A 19,918-nucleotide genomic window follows, 5' to 3' on the forward strand; every position below is an offset into this window, starting at 1 on the left:
GGCTGAACACTTCCTGTTTCCTTAAATAACGTAACTATCCGGCGAACGGTCCAGACACTTGGATGATGTCGTACAGGAAACCGAGCAGTATACATAGCACACACCCGTTGGGCATTTTGATCACAACAGCCATACATCAACACGATATCGAGCTTTTCCGCAATTGGTAAACGATCCATTTTAACGCGGTTAATGTATCACGAAGCAAATACCGTCCGCACTGGCGGAATGTTACGTGATACCACGTACTTATACGTTTGTGACTATTACAGCGGCATCTATCACAAAGCGTAAAAATTGGTCCAACTAAAACAATCATATTTCTTTACGTACTACACGAATATGTAACAAAAAAAGGGGATTCCTATTTTTAAAAAAATGCAGTTGATATCCGTTTGACCTAAGGCAGCGCCTTCTAGCGGGTCAAACATAGCGCCATCTGGTTTTCCCCTTCAAGCTAGACAAGTTTCGTTTTTTGTAGTTTTTTCGTTTGATGCTTATTTCGTGAGATATAAGTGGATATGGTGTCTGTTCTCACTGACATATCCATATAAGTATGTAATTCTGACAATACCGGCCATGACCTTCTTCTTCTGTGCGGATGCACACATATTCCCCGAACTCTTACGGCACTAGGTAAGAATGTCTTCCACGAGTAATGAGTGCGTTGGGGTGGGACACTACGAATGTAGTGTGTGGACATACAAGGTGAGAAAGTGGTTCTCGCGGGAGGCGTGCGCGAGGTAGTCTCTGCAGTCGTATCATCATCTGTGCCCTCGGTGGCTCAGATATATAGAGCGTCTGACATGTAAGCAGGAGATCACAGGTTCGACTCCCAGTCGGGGCAAACATTTTCAGCTCTCCCCGTTATGTATCAACGCGCGTCAGCAGCTGAAGGTATTAAATTAATTCTCAGTTCGTACTAGACAGTTGCAGGTCAAGTTCGAAAGAACAGACACCATATCCATGTAAGTATGTAAGTCGAAAGAAGTCCCTGGGACTTGACAACATTCCATTAGAACTACTGATAGCCTTGGGAGGACCAGCCATGACAAAATTCTTCCATCTGGTGAGTAAGATGTACGAGACAGGCGAAATACCCTCAGACTTCAAGAAGAATAAAATAATTCCAATTACAAAGAAAGCAGGTACTGACAAGTATGAAAATTACTGCACTATCAGTTTGTAAGTCACGGTTGAAAAATATGAACACTAATTCTTTACAGAAGAATGGAAAAACTGGTAGAAGCCGACCTCGTTGAAGATTAGTCTGGGTTCCGCAGAAATGTCGGAACATGCGAGTCAATACTGACACTACGACTTATAATTAAAGACAGGTTAAGGAAAGGCAGACCTGCGTTTTTAACATTTGTAGACCTAGAGAAAGCTTTTGACAATTTTGTCTGACATACTATCTTTCAAATTCTGAAGTTTTCAGGGGTAAAATACAGGGTGCGAAAGGCTATTTACAAGTTGTACAGAAATCGGGTGGCAGTTATAAGAGTCGAGGGGCACGAAAGGGGTACCAGTGATTCAGAAGGGAGTGAGAAAGACTTGTACCCTGTCCCCGATGTTATTCAGTCTGCATATTGAAAATGCAATAAAGGAAAAACAAAAGATAAATTTGGAGCAGGATTTAAAATCCAGGGAGAAGAAATAAAAACTTTGGGGTTTGCCGAAGACATTGTAATTCTGTTTGAAAAAGCAAAGGTCTTTGAAAAGAAGTTGAACAGAATGGAGAGCGTCTTTAAAGGTGGATACAAGATGAACATCAACAAAAGCAAAACGAGGATAATGGAATGTAGTCTAATTAAATCAGCTACGGTCGCAGGTTCGAATCCTGCCTCGGGCATGGATGTGTGTGATGCCCTTAGGTTAGTTAGATTTAAGTAGTTCTAAGTTCTAGGGGACTGATGACCTCAGAAGTTAAGTCCCATAGTGCTCAGAGCCATTTGAACCATTTCCACTACTGCCATAAACACTCTTAGTGCATGAAATGGTCTCCGGCAGATTTCACACACAACGCACGTCAAAGGCCAATGGAGGCTAGTCCTCCACGTCGTGTGAACAAAATTACTTACGCATCCCAGTGCATGAGCCAAAATTTATTTGTTGTTGTTAATAGAAAAGATGCGATGTTTATTACAGTGTAGTCTTTTACAACGAAGAGCTAACACATTACGACCACCTGCTTAATAAGCTGGCAGTCCGCTTTTGGAAGGCAGTACAGCAGCACCTCTGTGCCATAGTGTCGAGAACTTATTCGTAGGTTCCTAGAGGTGTGTTCCATCAGAATTCTACGCAAATGTTACGTAGTTCCCGTTAATGACTGACATATTGTTTGTGAGCGCAGAACTGGCATCCGAAGGCGATCACACTGTGTACCATCGTTTACAGATAAGGTGAATTTGGTGATCCAGACATCTAGGTGAGTTCACTAATCTGCTCCTCAGACCAGTATAGCACGAATCTGGACTTGTGACACGGACAGTTATCCTGTTGGTAAACCCTCGGCGTCGTCGGGGAAGACATCAAGCATGAAGGGTGCGCAATAATATTCACGTCCATAGTTGTCATGGTGCCTTCGATTACGACCACAAGTTTCGTGGAAACCCAGATGAATAGGGTGCTTAACATAACACTGCCGCCATAGGCTGTCGTTCGTGACAGAGTGGTTGTTTCGAACCGTCGTTCGCCTGCATGATGACATATCTGTAAAGGACCATCGACTTTCCTTAACAAGAAACGTATTCATCCGGCCAGGTGAAATGGTCCAATCTCTATGCTCCCTGCCACTCAAATTGACGACGTCGTTGGGTCATCATTGGGACATGTAAAGATCGTTTGCTGTGGAGCCCCACGTTCAACGATGTGCCCTGAACGATCTAATTTGAAAACACTTGTGGCTGCAGCAGAATTGTAATCTGTCGTCAAATCCTGCACACGCCGGCCGCGGTGGCCGAGCGGTTCTAGGCCCTCGAGTCCAGAACCGCGCGACTGGTACAGTCACAGGTTCGAATCCTGCCTTAGGTATGGCTGTGTGTGATGCCCTTACGTTATTTAGGTTTAAGTAGTTCTAAGTTCTAGGGGACTGATGACCTCAGATATTACGTCCCATAGTGCTCAGATCCATTTGAACCATTTGAAATCCTGTACGGATCGTCGCCTATTCTGCTTTACAGAAAGTGGTAGACTCCGACCTCGCTAGAATTACACCCCACTGCCCTCTGCTCCGCTCACACGGTTTTCTTACCATGTGACATGACTGATGCGCCACCAGGTGGCGTTCAAGCTCCCACAGGACAGTGGTTATATCGTTTTGGCTCGTTAGTGTGTATTCATATAAGTTTGGAAGGTACTCTAAAAGCATCAACTCTTCCAGGACATTGTACGCTCCTGACATATCTAACCAGATCAAACTACGAAGGAAACGACAGAAATGTGAAGAATTTAAGATAATTATGCGATAATGGAGATCGATATCTCATAAACGAAACAGGAAAGGATATATAAAAAGGAATAGTTTACAAGGGATAAGTAATAAAAAGAAATAATGAAGTACTCGAAAAGACCATCGCTTTCATAGTTAGTTCCGTAACCAGTTGATGTCCAAATATATCGGGGCATTTTTCCTAATCTCTATGACTAACATTACCATAAGTATTAAAGGAAAATTTGAGTACAGAAAATGTGGAAAGGCAGCTTATCTGCCTGGCACTGATTGCCCATCGTCAACTACGTGCAGAGTACTTCTGGGAGTCTTCAGAGTGGAGCCGAGACTTCTCAATATTCATTGAGGAAGTATAAAGCCAAGAAATAAAAGTGAAAGAAACCATAGATTTCCCACTCGGAATCCCAGAACAGAATTTAATATGACTAAACCTGTTGTGTCTAGACAAGACAGCCTAGACACAATGAGAGGAAGCCGAAAGGCACGCGCTTAAACTCACGCAGGCTGGCGTGAGGTCTGAAACAGGATGCGTAATGAATGCTATAAAGAAAAGTACGTAGCTTCTGGAATACTTAACTTTAATCCACATTTGTAGAACATCGCTCTTGATGATACATTAATAGAATCTCAATATCAATTGAATACGGCGCCTTGCTAGGTCGTAGCAAATGTAGCTGAAGGCTATGCTAACTATCGTCTCGGCAAATGAGAGCGTAGTTGTCAGTGAACCGTTCCTTGCAAAGTCGGCTGTACAACTGGGCGAGTGCTAGTACGTCTCTCTAGACCTGCCGTGTGGTGGCGCTCGGTCTGCAATTACTGACAGTGGCGACACGCGGGTCCGTCGTATACTAGCGGACCGCGGCCGATTTAAAAGCTACCACCTATCAAGTGTGGTGTCTGGCGGTGACACCACAAAACCTTCTATTTTTGTCACCTCCTAAGCATCGCTGGAGATCAAATTTGCCACTGAAGTTGATTTATTGGCACAAAAGACATCTAGGAAATCTGGAAACGACACCTGCATTTGTACCTGCGAAGGTAATAAGGGAAAGGGATCAGAAAAACATAGAGGGGCAAAATTGCAACTAAATACAAAATGTATATAAAGTTGTGGGAAAACAAATGAACGTAGACATACGAGTAGATGCCTCGACACCACACTAAGCAATCCTTTACACTTCCTCCTTGACACAAACCCGGCACAATGTTCTTGAGTGTGTGCGTGTATATATATATATATATATATATATATATATATATATATATATATATATATATATGTGTGTGTGTGTGTGTGTGTGTGTGTGTGTGTGTGTGTGTGTGCGTGTTAGAGGGGGCGGTTGGAAATTTTAAAAAAACTCTCTTTAAAATGGCTTCCATACTTTACAGGATGTAACTGGGTCCAGCACACTTGTATAAAGATTGACATTTCCTGCTCAAATGATATCTATACTAGTATCAAACACTGACCAAAGTTTTAGAAATAAAGTTTTAGAAATAAAGTTTTACAAAGTACGTTTGGAACAAGGCACTGTATGGGAGTAAATCACGGACGGTGAGAGAACCATGAAACCTAGGTATTGAAGTGTTCGAGATGTGGAAGAAGTTGAAATTTAAGTGGATGAAGGTGAAAAATGAGGAGGTTCTCCAAAGAAACGGCAAGAAGAGAACCATGTAGAAAACAATGACTAGAAGAACCGACAGGGTGATACAATGTGTGTGAAGACATCGATAAATAGTTTACATGGTACTTGAGGAAGCTGTGGAGGCTGAAAACTGCAGGGGAATGCAGAGATTGGAAGATTTCAAAGAAATACCCGAGAAAGTTCAGTTCAAGTGCTACTTGGAATTGAAGAGGTTGGAATAGGAAAAGAGTTCGTGGCGTTCCTCATCAAACCTGTCAGAAGACTGATGACATGGAAAAGTACAGGAAAAACCTCTCTACCAGCATATACGAATGAGAGCATTTTATAAAAAAAATTTACACTCATGTTGTAGATTCTATGTTGCCTCAGGAAAGACTAGTTTCCTGTTGACAGGATGAGGGGTAGTGTGACAATGTTCATCCAGGACATATGCCACGCGTCACATGATTAGCCACAACACTGGCACTGTATGGAGTCGCCAATCAACACAACACTACTGGCAGCGATTTCCATGGTTCGACACCCCAACAGATGAGCCCATTGGTGGTGACACCTCCAAAAAGGACTTCATCGTACGTTGTGAGCTGTAAGGCTCTACCACCACCTTCCTCATGGGTCAGATGATTGCGAGTGTTTCGCAAATGCACATGTCATTGATAAGAGTGGAACTATAGGGTCTTGCAACGTCATTGCTTTCATTTGTCTCACCTGTCCTTACATACTCCCTTCGGTGTGAAGTGGATCGTGACTTACATGAAAGGAGCTCTTCCTCACCTAGATTCATGTGCCACACGAAGTTGATCTGAACTGAGACAGCTAATGTGAACACTCACTAATGTCCAACTCACGATTTGTAGGCAGTTGACTATTTTTGAATACCATGAAAGGCTCCGGGCCTGAATGGAGCACATTACAGACGTATTCCACCAGACCCCTGGCGCATCCATCTGAATCACAACTAAACAGGTGCCCTGTCTCTTAGACGAATGGAAAATATTGCTACGCTTAGAGCGGCAAGTCGGTAACGATTTCAGGATTGAAAGCGGCTTTCAATAACATAGCAGTCTTCAGGATGGAAAGATCAGAGGCGACTGTAAAAATTAAGGATTGTAGAAGTCATAGCAACAGTTTCCAAATTCAGTCAATACTGGCTGGCTGTAATAAAAATTACTGTGTTACAGGAGCTTAAGTGTTGGTTGTATACACTGCAGCGCACTGAAACGTCTTAAGTATATTCTTTAATATGCGGACTCGTTGGTTATTCTGAAAAATAGTTTCCACTTTCGGCCACCAGGCGAAAATATGGCGCTGTAAGTAGTCGGAATGGGCGTAGATGCAGGAGAATGGGAGCAACGATCAGACCCACGATACCTGTGGTTCTGGCATGTTTATTAGGATATGGTCACAAGTTACAACATACTCAGCAACATACTGCATCTGTAATACTGAAGGGTTGACAGTTAGTCGCAGCATATCTAGTGTAATCAGAGCTATATATCGACATATTGTCCGCAGCTCGTGGTCGTGCGGTAGCGTTCTCGCTTCCCACGCCCGGATTCCCGGGTTCGATTCCCGGCGGGGTCAGGGATTTTCTCTGCCTCGTGATGACTAGGTGTTGTGTGCTGTCCTTAGGTTAGTTAGGTTTAAGTAGTTCTAAGTTCTAGGGGACTGATGACCATAGCTGTTAAGTCCCATAGTGCTCAGAGCCATCGACGTATTACATCCTTCAGATCAGGATGTGTCTGGATACATCCCTGATAGATACGATCGTTCAGATATTTCTACAACCAAAAGTCACCTGGCTTTAAGTATGGGCTCTGAAAGGCTACACTTACTGAAATTGCTTAGGGATGATGCAGTTGTTACCGAAAGTCTCTCAAAGCAAATCTTTCACCAGGTAAGCGACATGAGGAGTCACCCATCTTGCATGAAAATAGTGGTATGGACAGAGTTGCGTTCTTGCAAAGCCAAAATTACATGTTGCATAAGGAGGACCTCATAAGGGGCAGATGTCATTTTACACGTAACAGGCCCGAAAATATCATCTCCTCGAAGAAAAACGGCCTGAAAATGAAGCAGCATGTGAAACCACAACACACAGTCACATAAACGAAGCGCAGTGGACCTTCCTGCACAACTTTTCGCGTAGTAGAGCCCTATATGCGACAGGGTTCTGTGCATTCACGCCACCATGCAGAGTAAAATGTACGCCATCCAGTCATAGAATTTCTCCAGCCTTATGTGAGCCATTTCCATGCGTGGCGGAAAACGAAGGGCAAATTCACGGCGTTGTAGCATATCTTGGGGCTTCATTTGGTGCATATTACGAATCTTGTAGGGATACTAGTGTAAAATACGCTACAAAACCTTTTGAACTGTTGAACGGGAAGAGACAATTCCTTTGACACAGCTGGTGCGCGGGTTGCAGAATTTGACGCGTGTGATGTACGGTCTGTCATAGTTACAGCAACTTCGTCAAAAACTTCCATGCGAATGGGCCACCCCCTCTTCCTGCTGCACCAAATATTTCACCTGTTTCTTCAACTTTCTTGATCGTTTGCTTAACTCAGTTATTGTCGTGGTGCCTCTTTGCAGCTGTGCGAAATTCCCGCAATACAGCGCTGCTATTGCTGTAGTTTCGGTAAAACAACTTTGCCGTCAGTCCACAGACTTTCTTCTCCGCAGACGTTGCATTTCACTGGGGAACTACCTTCGTAACCCTTTATACCATCAGTCACTTCATAAAAGAAATCAACACGCATCACCAAGCGACAAACAGCATACTGACGTTAAAAGAGGAAACATTTCATATTATGATCCCATAAAGCTCCATATTTTGAAATGGTGGCAGGAAGTGGAACTATTATTTTTTTTCAGCATACTTCACGTTTCAGTGTCCTGCGGTTCATACAGCCTGTACTGCAGCACTTGAAACACTGTCAGTTTAATTATAACCATCCTGTATATAACAGCTGGAAATAAAATATGGATAACCGATAACACAATTCTCAAGTAGCATTCACAACTGCCTGCAGTAGCCTTACAAGATCAGGGGTGTCTTCTAACAACATTAAGTATCATCGATACCGAATATGGCAGCATCTTATACGAATATCAAAATCAACTACGTCTTGGATCCATATTCTGTCACTATTGGATCGGACGATAAAACAGGGTGGATATGGTTTCCGTTCCATTAACACTGAGGAATACAAATACCCCTTTATCTGGGAAAATGTATTATGCTTTGTCAATGTTTCGTGATGTCTTACCCTGTGGCCACCTGATAACTCTGATCTTATTAAAATACTTTTAACTTAAGTTCACTAACAGGAACATATACCAGTGTCTGATAAGAATCCATTTTAATCTCAATCGGGAAAGGTTGATACTCGCCTTACTAGTTATTGTAGTGAAAATTACAGAATTAGAATAGCGAATACCAAGGAGCACATGGTTTACCCACACCTAGCTTGTGTTATCGAAATCTGGTCTCTTCGACGTCGCTTCCTATGTGGGTTCAGGAGGCGTCACTCTACACTCGACGACCTAACTCAGCCTGAAGTAGGAATGTAACAGGTTTTACTGCTGAAGCAGCACCTTGGTTTTGGAACCTTAAATTGATTTAATTGATTTACACCATACTCATCTCTATTTATTTTAAATATGCGAGTGCATTTAAGGCATCACCGTCACCATCATAATTCATTATAATCATTAAGCTCCCGACCTAACATGAAGTGGCTCTTACTGGCTTATGTGTACTTTTAGCAGCGGATATCATCTGATACCTGATATTAAGGCATATGACCAGAAAGACAAGTGCACAGGATCTGATGTCCTGGGGGCGAAATCCTAACTCGGTGCCAGAAGTGCAACAGTGACTGGCAGTGTCGGTGCCCTTGCATGCCAGCTCGGGTGTCCCAAGGGCCGGCGGCTGGCATACATTGTCGCCAGCCCTTAGAAACTGGCATAAAGTGCAGAGTTGAACCAAGGGCGGTTGTAATTTGACTGGTGTGACAGGCGATTCTGAGTGAGCTCGCCCCGGCAAATCAAATTCGAAGTCCGGATCTATCATGGCTGGCTGTCAGGTAATAGGCAAGCGGCTCCAACTAGTAAACGACGCTTCTGAAGGATGGACAGTGTAGTCTAGTCGAACAATCGGCCTGTGAATGGCCAATAGACAGCGTCAGTCAAATTCAGGATGTACATTTATTTCGCCTGCTGAGCAAGGCGTATATATACACCATGACGCCTAGTGTGATGTTGCAGTAATCTGACTCAGGTCAACTACGCTACAGTGGCATCGCACTAAAGCAGTTCGTAGCCGTAGAACTGTAGCTGTGGCTGGTCTGCACATAATCGTCCGGTTGTGAAAGGTAGCTTGCTTCTTAGGCCATATGATCATATGATACAGCTGGTCTTTATCCGTGTGAGAGTTTCGATCTGTGTCTAGTGACGACCCAGACAGCGTTCAGATACGAACCTGAGTGTCGCACGTCATACGACCCGACAACTTTTATTATAGCACTACCCTTTTGGTCATCATCCGACGTACCCTAACCGCACAGCGGTACGTCGCCGATTGGACAGAATTTAGCATGATATCCCTCAGAAGGATATCCATTAACTTTGTGAGTCAATGCCAAGCCGAATAATGGCTTGCATAAGAGCCAGAGCGAGACCAACACGTTATTGACTTCCTAAATTTCTCAACCGTTTTCTCTTCAATAAATCATTCAGTTTTGCTTAAACTACAACAATTTGTTTGTCTAGCGATATTCGTCCCATCCTAATAATTCCTCCGTGGTGTGTCGTTTCTTTTATCTTTGAGCGTATTACTTCAAACAGGTTCTTACGTGAATTGATTCAGAAACCAATAAGTTTCAAATGAGTGTGCCACAGAGATACAGAATAAATCAGAGTAAGGCTGACAGTATTTCGGTATACAAGAACGTACGTTCCCTTTGTCTGTTTTGGCAATATTAGTACGTAAATGGAAACGTTTGCTGCTATTTTCCAAGTATTACAAAGAAACTTCTGATGTCCTTCACTTGTTAGAGCGTTAAACTTTCCAATTAGAGTTACCCAGAATAACTGTCAACCTCTAATTGACTAACGTATTATGTGCCATCCGGTAGCAACAGTATTTGCGAATATGAATTGTAACAGATATAAAACTTCACTGAAACATGTGTTCTTATATTTTATAGTGGGAATTGAATTTTCGCTTAAATTTTCAGCCAAAGTAATGACACAAAATACACGGTGATATGAGTGACTTGAACACACAAAAAACACAACGAGAAGTCACTCGATACCAAACATAGCATTGAAGGTGTGGAATCAGTGCTGGAAGAGAAATGATTTCTACGTTGCAGCCTTGTCGTATTGCCGCTGGTGGTGGAGGTGGTGTGGGTGCGGGGGCAAGGAGCGTATGTGGCAGGACGACAATCTGAGTTTCATGAGCTGCAACAGATTACATCACGTGACAGCACAGATCGATAATACAGGCATCGTACATATATAGGCAGGAACTAACGAGGGTGAGAGGTAATCAGGTAAACGACTGAGTGGGTCTGGTCGCTAGAGGAATCAGCGTAAGTGGCCTTACTTACATGTAGTCGTACAGGGATCCCGGCCCGGGGCCGTCGGGCCACTCTGGGTAGCAGACGATCTGCGTCTCCCCGCCAGCCTTATCCAAGGGCGCCGTCGTGAAGAACAGCAGCATGGGCAGCGACATAAGCGAGCCCAGAACCCAGATGCCGCCCGCGATGCCCAGAGTGGTGCGCCGGCCCATGCGTGGTTTCAACGGCCGAATAATCGCCAAGTACCTGCAACGAACAAGCGCACGCCCCTGATTATTCTCGCTGTGAATAAAGTACGAGAATAAGGACACGAAACGTTTCTATGCCACAAGTAAGAAACACGTAGTATAAAATATTTGCAATTGTCAATTCTTGCACTTTCAAAATCTAAATCAAATAAACAACTCGTACCGAAATTAGACAATTTTAACTAAACTACCAGAGATACCTAAAAATTAATTCTAAATTAAAATCGTGTCGTTATTATCAAACCTGAAATATGATGACCATGTAGCTATAGTTAGGGAAGAGCCGGGAAGAACGAGAAAGCCCATGAAGGCTGCAACGTGAATGCTACGATTTCTTCATTAATAGAGAATCATTAGGTGCACAGCAGCTACTACATGTACGACCCCAGGAAACTCACAATATGAATATGCCAGGAAGAGCTTTAACTCAGTTTTCCTCGCAACAGACGGATATTAAAGCGAAAATCCCAGCCGAGAGAGAGTATCTAAGTGTGATTCACGACCATATGAACTTTTCGACACATCGTTTCACTTCCTGCCGTCTTCTAATCTCAGAATCTCCTAAATTTAGAATTTCATTCGAAGGAGACATTTTTGTCCATTAAATATCCCAAGCGTGCAAAGTTTTACGTGCTAAATATATTGGAGAGATGCACTTTCTGACACTTCACACAGGTACCAGCAGATCTTCGGTAAATGTTTCTGTTTCCCCTGAAATCGGTAATTAAATTTTTCATAATCACCCTGATTTTTATCACGCAGTTATATCTTTCTCTGCAAAACTAAGCTTCACGCTGACGTTTTTGATACCCCAGTTGGCCATTTCCCACTCTTTTGGCTATTAAAATTCGGACAAAAATTTTCGCTCTGTTCAATACAATTCAAGATTTAATTTCTTCATAATCACCTGATTAATCTGAAGCATTTAACCTCCTTTTTCTTGCAGAGCTAAATCGACCCTTGTCAATTATTTATTTGGCTATGAAAATTCGGAAAACAATACATAGCAGAATTTTTCTTCACATCACTTATTAAGTTTTTTTTTAATTACACAGATTATTTTCAAGCGATTACATACTTTTTTAGCAAATCTAGACCTCACATAGTCAGTTTCGTACCCAATTTGTCCATTTTTCATTCTTCGCTTCACAATGAAAATACGGACCAAAATTTTTCCTCAAATCATTAAATTGTTTTTAATTACTCTATTTAATTTAAAGATAATTAACCCTGTTTTCCCAAACTAGACATCACGTTGATCAATTTTATACCACAAATGTCCATTTTCCACTCTTCGTTTGTCTATAAAAATTCGGAAAGGAACTCGCTGTGTAATTTATAGAGAGTATATTTTTCCTTTTTCTCTGACATACGACCAAAAATTGATACAAGATTTACTGTCGTCCCAAGTACTCACTAACATCACGTATAACCCGTTTCCAGACACGTGTAAGTCCTAGGATACCTTTAGCAGAGCCAGTTGTGTTGGCTGTTCGAAATTACCGTTCAGTTGCCCGACTAATCTTTGTGACAATTCTGAATAGAATGCGAAGTGCATCTTTCATCTTAGGAATCTAGTAAAAGTCACAAAGGCGTAAGTCTAAGGGGTATAAAGGATACAGCACTTCACAGCCCATCGATCGAAAGAGTTAGTCATAGCTTGTGCTGCATGCGGCAGGGTATTGTCTTCCAACATGATGGCTGATATTGCAGATTGCGTCGCCGCTGTCTTCTCGAAGAAGGACGCAAGCTGTGTTCTTAAAATCAACAGTGATTCAACTCATTAACTATCTGCCGTTGGGAAGCCGTATGTGTTAGCATTACGCCATCACAGTCGTACCCGATAATCACTGAAACTTTCACATTCCTGAGGTTCTGACGAGATATCGATGGTCCTGGTAACCCGTAATGACGCCATTCGTTTCATTGGCATTTCAGGTGTGGTTCGTATGATTTGGCCAATGTCTCAACCGTCGTAATGATACAGTGTAAGGAAACCCAGTTTATTCTCATAAGTGCTGTATTAACAGGTACGAGCAACGTAATATCCTAGCCCTTTCTGCTTTTCTCCATGCAGGACCTATCGTGATGCAATTTTTCTTATGCCCAAACACTCCTTCAGAATATGAGGCACAGTCATATGCACTAACCCTGTCTCTCAGGCCACCCATGAATCGTTTGGTGCCAATCACTGTCCACTAACGTGATAGAAGCAGGTGCTTCTTCTTCGCTGACACGGCACGACATGGTCTACGAATATCTGCCACATACACTCCTGGAAATTGAAATAAGAACACCGTGAATTCATTGTCCCAGGAAGGGGAAACTTTATTGACACATTCCTGGGGTCAGATACATCACATGATCACACTGACAGAACCACAGGCACATAGACACAGGCAACAGAGCATGCACAATGTCGGCACTAGTACAGTGTATATCCACCTTTCGCAGCAATGCAGGCTGCTATTCTCCCATGGAGACGATCGTAGAGATGCTGGATGTAGTCCTGTGGAACGGCTTGCCATGCCATTTCCACCTGGCGCCTCAGTTGGACCAGCGTTCGTGCTGGACGTGCAGACCGCGTGAGACGACGCTTCATCCAGTCCCAAACATGCTCAATGGGGGACAGATCCGGAGATCTTGCTGGCCAGGGTAGTTGACTTACACCTTCTAGAGCACGTTGGGTGGCACGGGATACATGCGGACGTGCATTGTCCTGTTGGAACAGCAAGTTCCCTTGCCGGTCTAGGAATGGTAGAACGATGGGTTCGATGACGGTTTGGATGTACCGTGCACTATTCAGTGTCCCCTCGACGATCACCAGTGGTGTACGGCCAGTGTAGGAGATCGCTCCCCACACCATGATGCCGGGTGTTGGCCCTGTGTGCCTCGGTCGTATGCAGTCCTGATTGTGGCGCTCACCTGCACGGCGCCAAACACGCATACGACCATCATTGGCACCAAGGCAGAAGCGACTCTCATCGCTGAAGACGACACGTCTCCATTCGTCCCTCCATTCACGCCTGTCGCGACACCACTGGAGGCGGGCTGCACGATGTTGGGGCGTGAGCGGAAGACGGCCTAACGGTGTGCGGGACCGTAGCCCAGCTTCATGGAGACGGTTGCGAATGGTCCTCGCCGATACCCCAGACGCAACAGTGTCCCTAATTTGCTGGGAAGTGGCGGTGCGGTCCCCTACGGCACTGCGTAGGATCCTACGGTCTTGGCGTGCATCCGTGCGTCGCTGCGGTCCGGCCCAGGTCGACGGGCACGTGCACCTTCCGCCGACCACTGGCGACAACATCGATGTACTGTGGAGACCTCACGCCCCACGTGTTGAGCAATTCGGCGGTACGTCCACCCGGCCTCCCGCATGCCCACTATACGCCCTCGCTCAAAGTCCGTCAACTGCACATACGGGTCACGTCCACGCTGTCGCGGCATGCTACCAGTGTTAAAGACTGCGATGGAGCTCCGTATGCCACGGCAAACTGGCTGACACTGACGGCGGCGGTGCACAAATGCTGCGCAGCTAGCGCCATTCGACGGCCAACACAGCGGTTCCTGGTGTGTCCGCTGTGCCGTGCGTGTGATCATTGCTTGTACAGCCCTCTCGCAGTGTCCGGAGCAAGTATGGTGGGTCTGACACACCGGTGTCAATGTGTTCTTTTTTTCATTTCCAGGAGTGTATTTGCGTCCCCCGTTGAAAGCTTTTAACCAGTTTACTATTATTCTGTAAGGAAATGCAGATGCTCCGCGAGACTGTTGAAGGTCCTGATGACACTGTAGTGAGTACTTCCTCTCTGACATTCAATTTTTATCCGAAACTATTGTTCTTATTTCGAACGCTTCGTGACAGCACTACATTAGACCACCTGCGTCAAAAAGCTCTATTATTCTCTAGACTACACATGCACCTGGTATGAGATGGGCATGATCATCTGGGCTGCGGTAACTAACGTGTGATATAAGCAACATTATTAGATTCCTTTGCGTTGGAGCCCTACGGCAGTGATACCACTATTAATATTCCATCCCAAGTATATGTGACAAGCGACTGTACAGAGAATATCGTAGGTTACTACGTATCATTAATAGTCGCTTCATAACCCATTGTAATGATGTGTCAATCGAGTGACAAATGACATTTTGTATCACTTCCTAGACTAGACATATGTAGTAGCAGCAGAATTGTAGCAGTATTTCTCCAACACCGTTTTCTAAGTTTATCCAACAGGCTATCTTCAGAATGTCCTTACGTTTCTTCCGGAGAACCAGACTGAAGTTCACTGAGCACATACTTTACGATTTTGTATGGATTATACGCAATTGTTACAATCCTAACAGCGCGTCTTGCAATTCCTTCGAAACCTGTTACCGGCTCTAATTTACGGGGGCGGTACTATAGAGTATCTCTCCTCGGTGTTTCGCAAGTTTCATTTGCTGGTGTACTGCATGTTCGTAAAAGGCTCCAAATGGTTCAAATGGCTCTGAGCACTATGGGACTCAACATCTTAGGTCATAGGTCCCCTAGAACTTAGAACTACTTAAACCTAACTAACCTAACGACATCACACACAACCATGCCCGAGGCAGGATTCGAACCTGCGACCGCAGCAGCCTCGCGGTTCCGGACTGCAGCGCCAGAACCGCACGGCCACCGCGGCCGGCGTAAAAGGCTCCCATAGTGTAGATATCAAGCTCTTGTTCCATTTTATGTCGCTTTCTAGTACTACCACAAACCATCAATCTTTATAAAACGTTGATATAGTTCAGCAGTTCCTTACGGCAACGTCAATGACAATGGCTATATACTGCAGCAGGTCAACTTTTTCACTTCCGAAATTTAATTACAAATGACGTATCAGTTCATAGTACTCGATTTAGGAAGTTGAACACAAATTCCTCACTATTGTAGCCTAGATTACTGTATATTTTTCATTTTTGCAGTTTTTTTAAATTATGTGTTAGATTTGGGTAGTGTTCTGCAAAGCGCTTCCAGAAGCTTCCAAGTAAAAGTAGCAGCAAATACAACATAGTTCAGCAGGATGATGTAAGTGGACTTTATCATATTTTCGCATACTTTACTGTGGCCAGTAATCGCTGGCTACATAATTTTAGTCTGAAAACGTAAGAAACAGGAGAGTCATTGATAAATGAAAGTCTCGAAAGGAAACAAACTTCGATTCGGTAATTGCCTTATATGTTGCTAACGTTTCTATGAACTTCATTACTTGAAACATCAACTACAGTCTACCATCGAATACAGCACATCTTAAATTGGAAGGGATGATAACTGTGTAGTACACACATCACAACATGTTTTGCATCACCCCGGTTCACAGAACTCCTGAAGAAAGACGTTGACTGTGGATATTGTATCCCAGACACAGTCCCTTTGATTGTTCAGAGATGTCACTAAACCCACCCAAAGATGTAAACAACCATGCATGAGCAGCGCCTATTAGACAGTGGTCCGGCAGCAGATCAGTTCCAGTCGTTCCATTAGGTACGAGGTACTCCGCTAGTGTTGTACGTAGTTCAACCATTCCTAGACGGTGAATACTGAATATTACAGTGTAAGCAAGAAAATTCGTTACTATAGCGGTATGAATGAAATAAGTTGGTCCACGATCGTGCAGTCGGTCCAGTTTTATAAAAGGATACGCAAGATACACCTCCAGTTTAAGGTTCGACTGGCTATGACAGAGAGCTATACACCAAGAGAAATTCATACATGAACACACATATCAGGCGCAATTTCTAGTTTTAGCATATTCACAGTTATCGAACTAACACCTGAAGTACCGCTGAATAAACGTTTCGAAGACCCCGAAGGTACACACGTCCGGCTGGTGGCCTTTTTTTTAAGATTACTATTAGGAAACCATTTAGTTCCCTGCAATATGCCAGACACCCAGGGTCTACCTGCAAAAGAGTTGTGGGTGAACAGATACACAATTCACAGGTGCGCAGCTCAATGACTCCCAGTAGTTTTTTACACGTTTGTAACTTTTTCTCCATCGGGGCATGTGAAAGTTTCCGTACCACTATAGTTTGTATCCACGCCACGTGTCCCACAACGTCTCCATAAACAGACAAATACAGATGGTGTCAGTATCGCTTACGCAAGGTATAAAAGGGCAATACATTGGCGGAGCTGTCGTTTAGACTTAGGTGATTCACTTGAAAAGGTTCTCGACATAATTATGGCCACACGACGGGGATTAACAGACTCTGAACACGGAATGGTGGTTGGTGCTAGATGCATGTGACACTACATTTCGGAAATCGTTAGGGAATTCAGTATTCCAAGGTGCACAATGCGAAGAGTGGGCCGGGAATCCCAAACTTCAGGCATTATCTCTCACCACGGACAATGCAGCAGCTGACGGCATTCACTTACCGACCGAAAGCAATGGCGTTTGCGTAGAGTTGTCAGTGCTAACAGACAAGCAACATTGCGTGAAATAACCTCAGAAACCACTGTCGGACGTACGACGAACGTATCCGTTAGGACAGTGGGGCGAGATTTGGAATTAATGGACTATGGTAGTAGACGACCAACGAGAGTGCCATTGTTAACAGCACGACATTGGCTGCAGCGCTTCTCCTGGGGTCATGACCTTACCGGTTGGATCCTAGACTATTGGAAAGCAGTGGCCTTCTCAGATGAAAGGATGGAAGTGCATCATGCAGTTTGTTTGAAGGACATTCTCGACAGTTCAAGGGAACGATTTGGTCATCCAGATCGCCCGGTATGAATCTCAACGAACATTTATGGGACATAGTCGAGAGGTCAGTTCGTGCAAAACATACTGCACCGGCAACACTTTCGTAGCTGTGGACGGCTACGGAGGTATTATGGATCAATATTCCTATAGGAAACTTCTAACGACTTGTTGAATCTATGCCACGTCGAGTTACTGCACTTCGCCAGGCAAAAGATGGTCCACACGGTATTAGAATGCAACTCATGATTTTTGTCACCTCAGTGTAATATAATGAACCATGGTGTTGCTATATGAAAAACAGTTTGGACTAAAGTCTATTGCAGATCGTTCGTCTATCAAGAAGCTGTGAAGGAGAAACAATTGATAGTATCAAGCGCTCAGGAAAACTCTTATAAGAAATTCAGCATGAGCGGCATGTTACAGTCACGTCTGGTAAAGTACTAACGAAAATATCATTTGTCACCATGCATTTTTTTTATATATTTCAGTACTTATTTGACGTATGTATAATCTTTGGCTGAAGAATGTTTTTTTTCCACCTCATTGCAAAGACACCTGCTTAAATAACCAATTATCTTCACCAATGAATGACTCAGTAAACCCACCCCGAACTCCTATATGATTTTCTGTATACATAATCACGAAACTATAGAGATGTTAAATGCGTTGTGTGTTGTGATGGATTCCGCTGGCCATTTTTGCTGTCCATTGGTTCATCAGCTGCTTAGTTGCCATATTTCACAGCCGACCAATTGACGGATAATCTAGTGAACTACCAAGCGACAGAAGAAGCAATATGTTTAATGCTAATAAAAACTGGACATGCCTACTACCTTTTGGTCGAACGTTAGTTATATCAATAGTGTGTCAATGGTACGCAGAGAAGAGTGAAGAATGTCGGCCAACGTCAAGTCAGTTATTAATATTCGTAGTGCAACTCCATGGCGTCACTATTCAACGGTATAGAACGCAGAAGTTTGTGCTGAAGTGTGCCACTAAATCGGGCAAATTAACATACAGAATCGCTCAAGATTTCCCGACTGAACTTCTTTCTGACAAATCCAGCTTTAAGACATTAGACTGACGTGTGATAAAATGACCAAAATAACTTACTGAGGAACTGATACCATTCTTTCCGTGAAGAAATTTTCTAGTATATCGATCTAGCAAGGTCAACAACTGAATCTGCAGCAAGGTGCAATACATGAAGTTAGCGACAGGTATTATGAGTTAAAAACTTGTAGTCATAACTGCCTGGAATGCTTGTGTGTAGCGGATCTGTCCATCCATTTGCCTCTGCAATAGGGAGGCATTGTTCAATACGATTCGTCGATGGAAGGAATGACTTAACTGAAGTCAGCAAGGAGATTTTTTCGGTTGCAAAAATTTAGCAACGTTTCAGTCTGAGAATCTGATTTCCTCCGACTAAACAGTAATGTGGGAGTAACTTCAAATAAGAAAAGAAAGGAAGACATCCCAGAAAAGCATATAAATAATTCAATGAAGAATATATTTTATAAGAAGAACATAGTGTCGACTCATAGGAATTATATTTAAGAAACAATTTGGCCATACTTAACATCGAAGTATCTCTTAAATAATTGTCATTTATACCAATAATTGTCATTTATGCCAAGAAATGAGTATTTATCCTCCAATTTATTATAAAGAAAATGACTTTCATCTGATCATCGCGCCACGGTTACAGAGAAAACGTGTAGTACACTGATACATACAGTGTGAAAATCCGTTCGCTGCCTTTCTTTATAATGTTAAATGAACTCGTCTTTCTTTCAGTGTTTCATCTCCTTCAACAAACGAATCGGAATCACCTGTTCGTAGCATCAGTTAGTACCTGTTACTGACCAGTGGTTTTGGGAATGATTTGGCGACATGATTGGCCTCTTTTGGTAGAGATTTAATGACGTTTGTGCCACGACATTTTGAGCATACTAAAAAACTGAGGGTGTTGCAATAACCTTACACAGTCATCTTTTTGGTACATTGACACTGCAGTAAAAAAGTTCGAAATTTCTAAGTTGATCAGACAATGTCTTTCCCGTGTATTGTCAGAGATAACTACCAGTATCTATAATCAGCTACCACCTAAGCAAAGGAAATACGTTTAGCGATTTGAGAGGAGGGAGCAGAGTGAATGAAAAGAAAGTGACCTTCATTGACGAGTGAGAAAATATTTCCAGTGTGACTCTTTGTTGACGTACGAGAGGGACAACTGCTTGTGTCATAG

At 43.3% G+C, this 19,918-nt stretch overlaps 1 protein-coding gene across 1 annotated transcript in view; it reads right to left on the minus strand.

The window, feature by feature from the left end:
- The window catches only part of LOC126184270 (tachykinin-like peptides receptor 99D), a 742,646-nt gene that overhangs the window by 529,555 nt on the left and 193,173 nt on the right, over positions 1-19,918 (minus strand). The window contains exon 2 of the mRNA XM_049926644.1: positions 10,716-10,931. Coding sequence (XP_049782601.1) covers positions 10,716-10,931 — 216 coding nt within the window. The remainder of the gene's footprint in view (positions 1-10,715; positions 10,932-19,918) is intronic.

The sequence above is a fragment of the Schistocerca cancellata genome, chromosome 4, assembly GCF_023864275.1.
Source record: "Schistocerca cancellata isolate TAMUIC-IGC-003103 chromosome 4, iqSchCanc2.1, whole genome shotgun sequence".
NCBI lineage: Eukaryota > Metazoa > Arthropoda > Insecta > Orthoptera > Acrididae > Schistocerca > Schistocerca cancellata.